Genomic DNA, 10,238 nt, shown 5'->3' on the forward strand with positions numbered 1-10,238 from the left:
TCTTTTTTTTGCAGGAAGTCTCCAAGGTCAGATGGGATGTAGCTAAGGAACATCTCCTGCCACCTGAGACCTTGAGGAGCTGAAACTAGCCACTATGGGAGATTAGCGGGCGGTTAAAGGGAACGGGGAACCGTATTGGAGATCTTCAGAGATTACCCACCCTGATTACCCAGAATTAAAAGCTCATCCCCTCTAGGAACAAGGCTTAAAAGTCTGAAGTGGCTTGAGGGGCCCAGTCGATGCTCTCAAAATGTCTTGTAGCCATTTTGACTGGCAGGTCTCCTTTCAGCCTCTTTTTCTCCTCTGTGCCCAAGGCCTGGTGGCTTAGCTTGGGTCTGCGGCTTTTTTGCAGCAACTGGAGAGCGTCAGCTGGGAGCGGAGTGGCTGGACCCTGGTCAGTTCTCACAGCGATGGGGGCTACGCCTTGTGGTCGATGGCAAACGGTTCACCCAAGACTCTGCAGCCGACAACTTCCACCGTCCCTTATGGTGAGGCTAATACGGAGAAGCTCAGGGAGAATGTGGTGCCTTTGATGAAGGTTGGATCCCAAAGCCCAGAAGATAAACCAACATACGGGTCACCAAGCAGAGGGAGGATTTCCTGCAAGAGAAAGTGAGGGCTAGTCAGCCAATATTTAACCGTTAAGAAAGCAAATGAAGCCCACCTGGACAAAGGTTTCCACTGCTCTTCAAAGCTCTCCCCGTTTCTCCCCTGCTCAGTCGATGAATTTGAGGATTTTGTTGATTTTTCAAGTGGGTCGGCGCTGCTGTTCCACGTGGTGATAGACTCACTGAAACGTCATCCCACTCCACTTCCCACTGATTTAAGCCCAAACTCTTTCAAATAAGGCATCCGTCTCCTTCTCTCCTGGCTGTTAGTTTTGCCCACCTTCCAATCCCCCCTTGCTGGCTGGGGAATTCTGGGAGTTGAAGGCCACACATCTTGAAGTCGCAAAGGTTGAGAAACGCTGAAATAAGGGTTTGTCGTGACGACAGCCACCTTTTAATTGGGCAGGAAGTCTCCCTCTTTCCCCAGACGCTGAGCTCTGCCAAGCTCTCCCTCCTTCTCTTCTAGGTCCGTTCCCCTGCAAAGCCATCAACAAGATCCTGTGGCAGACCTGCGACTCGGGGTGCGTTGCGTTTCTGCGTTTGTCTGAGCTCTGGTCCCAAATTGAGGAATGCCTGTATCCTGCTGATTTCTGCAGCCGTCCTCGGGGGGGGGGGGAGGTACCAAACGAGGAGCCGTTGACCCCTGAATGACTTGCCTCCGCTTTCTTGCCTTCTCCAAAGGGGCCACTTCATCATTTTCAGCGGGGGGATGCCCCGGGCCAGTTACGGGGACAGGCACTGCGTGACCATCCTGCAGGGCCAGGCCTTGGTCACGCTGGACTTCACATCGCGGGTGATCGACTTCTTCACGGTGGGCAGCACGGAGGCCGAGGACGGTACGTGGCATGGCTGCCTGGGGAATTCTGGGAGTTGAAGTCCACAGTTGCCAAGGTTGGACACCCTGATTTAAACTCTGCCCTTGTCACTCTTCATCAAGAGCGTTTTGCCGGTTTCAGAAGCGAGACCTTCTCGTCCTTCCACGCACCTTTTTTTCTCTCCTGGCTGCTGGTTTTGTCAGTTTTTCCCGCTTCCTCTGATCCAACCTGGTCTTTCTGCATTAAAGTATCATTCAGAGGTGGTATGTTTGTCACACCGGTTCCAGAATTCGACAACCCGGCAGCTTTGGTGGTTCTAGTGGAAGAGGAGCTGGTGGTGATCGATCTGCAGACGCCGGGCTGGCCCACGATCCCCGCGCCCTACCTGGCCCCTCTCCATTCCTCGGCCATCACCTGTTCCTACCACATCTCCAACGTCCCCCTCAAGCTGTGGGAGAGGATCATCAGTGCTGGCGAACAGCAGAGCCCTCGCCTGTCCTCGGTGGTGAGTGGGGAAATGGGCGCGTTCATCTCCGGAGTCAAAAGGGCTGCAGTCGGGTGGAAAGGAGCCTCTCTGCCAAACCCAGAGCTTGGAGGATGGGGTCTGTTTGATGGGGGGGGGGGGTCAGAAGCAGCTAGCCCTCCCACTCCATCTTCGGCGTGGAGGACTTTCCACGTAGCAGTCTTAAAGTTTTGTGATGCGTGGACAACATAGATGTCAACCAAAGCAAGCCGTGTGTGTTTGTGCCCTAAACAGCCTTGGCCCATCGATGGAGGGCACCCCCTTGCTCAGGAACCCACCCAGAGGGGGCTGCTCTTGACCGGGTAAGTGGTCATCACCATGGTTGCTAGCTGCGGAAGAACCCTTGCAGGAGAAGTCTTGGGGAGTTGGCCAGGATGCTAGCAAAGACCTTGAAGGTTGGATGGACCATTGTTATGGGGTGAAGCCAAAGATTGGGGGGCAGCTGTTGTGCTAGGAAAGGCCTAGGAGGGAAGGGTATCCTAAAGCCCTGATGGACTCCTCCAGAGAGGAAAACTCACTTAACAGATTGCTCACTTAGCAACATAAAGTTTGGGCTCACAAGTTGAGGACTACCTGCATTGTCCGACCACGTCTGGGAGGTGTCAGATGGAGAGTTTCTGAGCTGGCCAAGCCAGGAGAGGCCAAGTGGGACACAACTGTGGAAGAGTCCTGAGAAGGAAGTAGCTTATAGAGAGGAATGCTACTTCCGAGTGGAGAAGTGGAGATGTTGACCACTGTTGGCCCCGAGCAAGGATTAAATTCCTCCTGCGAGTAATAAAAGAGCACAAACATGTTGTGGTTGTGGTACAGTTGCCAGAATAGCCCCAGCTCCATTCCATTCCCGCCTTTCCTCTCCTCAGGCATGAAGATGGCACGGTGCGTTTCTGGGATGCTTCCGGAGTATCCCTCAAGCCACTATACAAGCTGGGCACAGCCAACATCTTCCAGATGGACTGTGAACACAACGACAGCTTGAATCAATCCTACGAGGAGGAATGGCCCCCCTTTCGGAAGGTGCCAGCAAACTTGGGTTCAGTTGCTTCCCACTTGCCCATGTGGAGGAGGGAAGCCCCCTGGCTGCAAAATCATTGGGGCTGGTTGGTGTTCCAGCTCTGGGCAGGGATTGGGTTGAGATCTCCACGTCTTGCTGAAGCCTATCACCAGTGGGCTCCTGGGAGATGTAGTTTGGCAGCATCTGGAGGCCCACCCATGGCCCAGAGCAACTCAGTTGTTGATGGTGAAATCAGAGCATCTGGTTTCTATGTGCAGAATCTGACTTAGTTTTTTCTTGTACCTCTTTGGGGACAACCCACTCTGTCCATCCAGGTTGGCTGCTTTGACCCTTATAGTGATGATCCCCGGCTGGGTGTCCAGAAGATCGCTTTGTGCAAATACACAGCTAAGATGGTGGTTGCTGGCACGGCAGGGCAGGTAACAATTGTGGTGCATGTGTTGGGGGTTCCTCCAAAATCCAGCTTTTCTCCCCAGAAACCTGCAGCTTCTTGTTCGCCATCTTGTGTGCCATCAGAGGCCTTCTCCAGTCAGATGGGTGGGGAAGACTCTGAAATAATCAAAGATGGAAATCACTAAACTGGGAGGTGGTTGAAGTTTGGGAGAAGATGGAGAAGTGACTTGATGGAGCCTTGTAGGTATTTGGTGGAGGTACTATTAGAAGAAGAGAAGAAAGTGTGATGGAGTCGTGTAAGGGTGAACGAGATCTGTGAGGCCGCAGGAATTAGGGACAAGAAGGGAGAATAGCCGAGTTGCTTGAAGTATTGGCGATCATAAGGAATCTTAAGGATTACAGTCATAAAATCATAGGGCTGGAAGGGACCTCAGAGGTCTTCTAGTCCAACCCTTTTAGTCCTGGAAAGAGAGTTGTGCCAAAGTGTGAATATAATTCTGTTCACGTTTACAGCTCTCAAGTCTACTCGGGGATGAATCAGAGAAGTACCAATGAAGGAGATTATTTGTAGCTCAGGGTTGAAATGAGGAGTCCTTGGTGCTCTTTGAGTTTGCTTGTTTTCTTGCAGACTTTTCATTACCCTAACTAGGTACCATCATCAGTGCTAGAAGGGAGGGGGGTTTGCAGAGAGGAGGAGGGGGAGGAGGAGCTGTGGATTCCTTGGTGCTCTCTGAGTTTGCTTGTTTTCTTGCAGAGGTTTCACCATCAGTGCTGGTGAACCAGAGAAGTGTCCAAGACGTATCTGGGGTTCTTCTCTCTTTGGCAGGTGCTGGTGATGGAGTTTAATGATGAGAAGTCCGAACACATGGTCAACATTGCTGTGGTGGACCTACTCCAGGACCGCGAAGGCTTCACATGGAAGGGGCATGACCGGCTGCCTCCCAAGAATGGTGCCTTCTCCTTTGCCCCCGGCTTCCAGCCCAGCGTCCTCCTGCAGTGCCTGCCCCCCGCAGCTGTCACGGCTGTCACCCTGCACTCAGAGTGGAACTTGGTGGCCTTTGGAACCAGCCACGGCTTTGGCCTGTATGACTATTACCGCCGGAACCCTGTGCTGGCCAGGTAGGCAGACCTCTGCCCTGGGCACATCTTTATGACTTCAGAAATGGAGCTGACGCTCCGTGGATTGGTGTTCATAGTTTAGAGACCCCTGAAGGTCTGCTGGTTGTGATTGTTGGTGATTGATTGTTCCTTTTTGATAGGTGCACTCTGCACCCCAATGATTCTCTCGCAATGGAAGGCCCCCTCTCGCGAGTTAAGTCCCTGAAAAAGTCCCTGCGCCAGTCCTTCCGTAGGATCCGTAAGAGCCGCGTGTCGGGCAAAAAGAGAGTCACGGCCAGTAGCCCCTCAAGCAAGGTAAGCAGAGCGAGAGGGGTGGAGATGCTGGCTGGGAATTCTGGGAGTTGAAGTCTACACATCTCAAAAGCTGATGAGGTTGAGAAACACTGGTCAACAGCCTTTGACTTGAAGAGATTTATTTGAATATCTATTGTGGACCATCTTCTCCCCTCTACTATTTGGAGTGTCTCCATTTAATCTTCCTCATGAAGTTTTGGAGAAGATGAAGTTAAGTATTCCCCAGCTTCTTCTCCCACCCCAAATTCCATGGAGGAAAGAGGGATGAAAAATCTAGCATGTTCAAATGAAGGACAAGCCATCATTTGAAGCAAGAAGGAAATGGAGAAGACCTTTTCATGGGTGGAGAACATGGTCTCCTATCCTAGGGGTTGGATAAGCACCTTTGAGGCTCTGCTGATAAGCAACCCTGGATCTGGGTCTTGCCTCACCTGCTTCTCCCATCCCACCAGGTACAGGAAGCAAATGCCCACCTGGCTGAGCAACCTGGTCCCCATGAGGTGGAGATGGCGCCCGTCCAGCGACGGATTGAACCTCGCTCAGCAGACGATTCACTGTCTGGGGTTGTGCGTTGCCTCTACTTTGCAGATACCTTCCTCCGAGATGGTAAGGGAGGGACCCCGGTGGAAGATAGTGACCCCAAAGGGAAAGCTATCCTCCACGTTATAGTTAGTGTACATGGAGGGAGATGTGGCCTAATGTAGACTCCCAAGAAGAGTCATAGGGATCTTGCCGGTTGTGAATGATGGGAACTGTGGTGCATTGCTCATAGAGGGGCTGGGAGAAGCTGGGAGGGGGGGAGACAGGCAGCCCTTCAGTTTCTCCTCCTGTCTCTCCACAGCTGCACATCATGGACCCACCATGTGGGCCGGCACCAATTCGGGCTCCGTCTTCGCCTACGCCCTGGAAATCCCTTCCCAGGAGAAGTTTTCGGAGCGCTCGGTGGAGGCGGTCTTGGGCAAGGAGATCCAGCTTATGCACCGGGCGCCGGTGGTCTCGATAGCCGTCCTGGATGGCCGAGGGAACCCTCTGCCGGAACCCTACGAGGTCTCTCGGGACCTGGCCAAAGCCCCTGACCTGCAGGGCAGCCACTCGGTCCTCATTGCCTCCGAAGAGCAGTTCAAGGTAATTCCGAGCGAAGGGAGGAGGCCCTCTAGACCAGAGGTCTCCAACCGTGGCCCCTTTAAGACTTGTGGACTTCAACTCCACCCCCCCATGACTATCAGTATCCTAGAATAGTTTCCTTCTCAGCTGCACTGATTGTCCAGATCCAAGGCACCTACTGGTCACTGTGGCTCAACGTCCGAGGAAAGGAGGCCTTCTAAAGCCGTCCTCTTCCTCCCCTCCCCGGCTGCAGGTCTTCACCCTCCCCAAAGTCAGCGCCAAAACCAAGTTCAAGCTGACCGCCCACGAGGGTTGCCGCGTCCGGAAAGTGGGCTTGATGAGCTTTGCCAGCGCCACCTGCGACGACTACGCGGAGAATGGGCTGGCCTGCCTCACCAACCTGGGCGACCTGCACGTCTTCACGGTGCCCAGCCTGAGGCCGCAGGTCCACTACGACTGCATCCGCAAGGAGGACATCAGCGGCATCGCCTCCTGCGTCTTCACCAAGTACGGCCAAGGTGAGCGAGGGGCGGCAGGTGCCCGGAGGGGAGGGGGAGTGGGGGGGCCAAGGGACGAGCCTCTGAAGCCCTCCGAGGCAGCCCGGCAGCCCTGTCCGGCTTCGACAAATTGACAGTGTCTGAAATGATGGGCAGAGCAAGAAGGAGATGCACAGAAGACAAAGAATGACCCACCGGGGAGAGGATTCCCACTGCAAATAATTCAGAGCAGGAAGACTCTGCCTCAAGAGGTGGTGGTGGGTTTAAGCTTACTTATTTATCAAATTTCCTCACCCAAGTGATGCTGAATGGTTGACAAACAGCCATTATAAAGCCACATAGAAACATGACTAAAAGCACAGGTAAAAAATCAAGTGACAAATGAGGCTAAATCTTACAAGGTAAAAGTAAGAATTAAAGTCAGACTTTAACGAATGGAGTTAAAAGACCCGCAAGGCTCCAAGATGAACAGGGCAGTCCTCTTGAGCCACTGGTCATTGAATGAGGACCAGGCAGGCTGCTGAAGGGAGAGAAGTTAATTGGCAGCTAAACTGAGCCTCCTTGGCTGGAAGAAGTTTATCTTTAAGGATCAGGGGCTGCCAGATGCAAAGGGCGCAAGGGTGGGATTGTTCTTTCCATGGGGAACAGACTCTGCTTTTGCACTGCTGTGAATATTGGGGGGGGGGGGGCGCAGAGAGACCTGAAAGTGGATCTCTTTTTATGTTCCCTTTGCAGGCTTCTATTTGATCTCTCCGTCAGAATTCGAACGCTTCTCCTTGAGCACTAGAAACATCACCGAACCGCTGTGTGTGCTGGAGACGAGCCGCACCCATGACAGCATTTCCCCAGGGTGAGAGAACCCCCTTGGCACCGCCGTTGCTTTGCAAGTCCAGCTGATTCTCTCGGGGGGACGTTTTTCCTTTCATTATACGATGGCTTCCTTGAAACCCCAGCCACATTTCCCACTATTTGTGTGATAGACAGGTGCTGCTCACGAGCTGGTGGTACCCCCAAAATAGGTTTGCATTTAATACCCAAAGAATTGTTGTGCTTCAAAGTCAAACTAAGGGGGTGATTCACAAGCTGTAACTGGATGCATTTTGTGGAAGATTAAAAAAACAGGATGGGGGCTGCCCCACTTTGTGATGGCTGCAGTCTGCACCTGGAGGGCAATTCTGCAGGATGTGGGGTGGGAGCCATCCAGGTTAGGACCCTAAAGTGGGAAGAGGCTTAAAGCCTGCTGTGTCCCACCTCACAGCTTAAAGCGGGGAACTTCACAAGAAGTGGTCCAAAAAGTGGAATGGTGGTTGTGATGTGGGGTCCGCGGCCCTGCGTGCTTTGTAGGTGCGTCGCATTCCAGGAAATGCAATTCATAGCTGCTGTGTGCTTAAGATACTTGATGTATCAAGAGGTCATCCTATTTATTTATTGTTTTTATTTTCACCCTGGAATGGAGATGGATGCGGGAGGCATAGAGAGCAGATGGCAATTTAGGTGCCGCTTCCTTTTTATTACAGAAATAACGTCACAGCAACGCCAAAACTAAGCCAGGCCAACGGGACGCACATTTTACAAGGATCAGAGGCTAATCATTCCCCTGCAAGCAACGATCGTAAGGAAAACAGCTTTTCAGCTATTTGGGCAGACTGACAAGTCATCCTGTGTGTGACTTGTGTGCATGACTAAGCGGTGGTTTCAGAGCTGGTTCAGCCTTAGTTGGGCAGTCTGAAGTCTCTGTAAACTCTTGGCTTTATCATAGCTTCCGTTAAAATGAAATCTTGGCCTATTTATTTGTCTCAATAAAAGACACTCTCTGTAGCTGAACTGGGGAGTTCTTGGTACCCTCTTAAAGTTGGGCCGTTTGCGTGCAGATGTTTCATTACCTGACTGGCGGACCTTGCGTATTTGTGTGTCTACCTGAGAAAAATCACTCTGTACAGTGTTGCATGTTTTAAAGATAAGATCAGGAAGTCTTGAAGGAAATTCCAGGGCCCTCTGATAAAATAATTTGTTCTCCCTCCCTCTGTCTCAGAAAAATCCTTCAGTTTGCATCCATTAAATTCAGAAAGTTTGGAGGGAAGTTTTATAATGGATCCAGTCACAAAGAAGTGTTTTAAAGACGGAGAAGGTTAGATTTGAATTCTAGATGTTTATGGCAATATTGCAGACTTCTGCTTTTCTGCCTTCAGGGTCTCCCGAAGACCCCCCAGCATTGTTTGCCTCAACGCCGATCGACTCCCCCGACAGCAGCATCGACACCCCCTTAAATACCACTGGAGATATTACAGTCGAAGAAGTGAAGGATTTCTTGGCGTAAGTCTCTGTTCTTTGGGAGCAACCTGGACGTAAAAACATGCCTGCCACCTCTGCAGAGGCCCCCTCCTAGTCTGGGGGCAACATTTACAGAGTAACAGAGTTGGAAGGGACCTTGGAGGCCTCCTAGTCCAAGCACCTGCTCAGGCAGATTGGATGTCCAATCTCTTCTTTAAAAAGTTCCAGTGTTGGAGCATTCACAACTTCTGGAGGCAAGTTGTTCCACCGGTTCATTGTCCTCACTGTCAGGAAATTTCTCCTTAGTTCCAGGTTGCTTCTCTCCTTGATGAGTTTCCATCTGTTGCTGCTTGTCCTGCCCTCAGGCGCTTTGGAGAGGAGGTGGACCCCTTCTTCTTTGGGGCAGCCCCTCAAATACTGGAAGACTGCTATCATGTTGCCCCGAATCCTTCTTTTCATTAAACTAGACTTGCCAGCAACCGTTCTTTATAGGTTTTAGCCCTAATCATCTTTATTGCTCTTCTCTGTGCTCTTTCTAGAGCCTCAACATTTTTTTTAATATTGGGGTGACCAAAACTGGATGCAGCATTCCAGGTGTGGCCTGACCGAGGCCTCATAAAGTGGTCCTAACCCTTCACGTGATCTGGTTTCCATCCCTGCGTTGGGGCAGCCCAGGATGGCCCGGGCTTTGCCTGAGGGCGGCTTGCAAGTGGGCTCTGCTCTGGCCTGGCTCTTCTTGCTTCCCTTTCTCGTTCCAGGCCCTCCGAGGAAGCCGAGAGGAATCTGCGGAACATCAGTGAGGAGGAGGCCCGATCTCCAGGGATCCTCATTAAATGAGGCAGGTCCAGGGAAAATTGCTACTCCTTTTTTTAAGCAAGCCAGAGGCCTGGCTGGTTCTCAGGGACGCCCGTGCGAGTTCTGAGCCAGGGCAGGAGGCATTTCGGGCAGCCCAGGATGGGAAGCCGGACAGAGGGGTGTCTGTGGCAGCCGAACAAGCATTGCAACCAGGAAGGAAAGAGGAAAGATGGACGCAGGGCGGAGTGTGGCCGGAGAGAGGGACTCGGTGCTCTGTCCAGCCTATTTTAAGGTCTGACCCTTTCCTTTGCAGGGACCCTGCACTGTCCCACGTGATGCTTGGACCTTCGGGACCGAGACTTCTCGCTGTTCTTGCAACAAACTGTTGGTCCTACCTCTCCTCCTCCTCCTCCTCCTTCTCCTCCAGACTGTTCCCTGTGTATTTTTTACAAGGACAAAAAGAGTTGCAATCTTTTTCTAACACGTGGCCGGCCTGGAAGTGGACAGGCAGCATCTCTTCCTCGGTACCTCTCCAAGTTTGCATTTTTGATAGATATATATGTCTATATATGTAAAAAAAAAAAAAAAAAAAAAAGGAAAAGAGAAAAAAAACCCACAAAAATGTGCCAATGTCCCGGAGGAACCACTTTTGGAGCATCTGCTCTTCGATTGCACAGAGACTTGGGGACTTTAAACGTTTTCTTTTGAAGACAAAGCCACTGGGAGGAGGAGGAGGAGGACCAGGCCACCTGGGTTGAGGCCACACACCCCCCCCCCCCCGAAGAAACTATTGGGTTGTTTTGGCCC

At 51.8% G+C, this 10,238-nt stretch overlaps 1 protein-coding gene across 1 annotated transcript in view; it reads left to right on the forward strand.

Moving 5' to 3' along the window:
• Positions 1-9,997, forward strand: part of LLGL1 (LLGL scribble cell polarity complex component 1) — a 28,551-nt gene extending 18,554 nt beyond the window's left edge. Inside the window, exons 7-23 of the mRNA XM_015817847.1 lie at positions 353-488; positions 1,075-1,129; positions 1,290-1,444; positions 1,711-1,928; positions 2,181-2,248; positions 2,807-2,960; positions 3,273-3,377; positions 4,178-4,470; positions 4,611-4,764; positions 5,217-5,370; positions 5,606-5,889; positions 6,122-6,386; positions 7,101-7,215; positions 7,883-7,977; positions 8,555-8,678; positions 9,395-9,474; positions 9,745-9,997. Of these exons, the coding sequence (XP_015673333.1) occupies positions 353-488; positions 1,075-1,129; positions 1,290-1,444; positions 1,711-1,928; positions 2,181-2,248; positions 2,807-2,960; positions 3,273-3,377; positions 4,178-4,470; positions 4,611-4,764; positions 5,217-5,370; positions 5,606-5,889; positions 6,122-6,386; positions 7,101-7,215; positions 7,883-7,977; positions 8,555-8,678; positions 9,395-9,473 (2,454 nt within the window). The 3' untranslated portion in view covers position 9,474; positions 9,745-9,997. The remainder of the gene's footprint in view (positions 1-352; positions 489-1,074; positions 1,130-1,289; positions 1,445-1,710; positions 1,929-2,180; positions 2,249-2,806; positions 2,961-3,272; positions 3,378-4,177; positions 4,471-4,610; positions 4,765-5,216; positions 5,371-5,605; positions 5,890-6,121; positions 6,387-7,100; positions 7,216-7,882; positions 7,978-8,554; positions 8,679-9,394; positions 9,475-9,744) is intronic.
• Positions 9,998-10,238: the final 241 nt, after the last annotated feature.

This window comes from Protobothrops mucrosquamatus, unplaced genomic scaffold (genome assembly GCF_001527695.2).
Source record: "Protobothrops mucrosquamatus isolate PMUCROS unplaced genomic scaffold, P.Mucros_1.0 scaffold640, whole genome shotgun sequence".
In the NCBI taxonomy this organism is placed as follows: Eukaryota; Metazoa; Chordata; class Lepidosauria; order Squamata; family Viperidae; genus Protobothrops; species Protobothrops mucrosquamatus.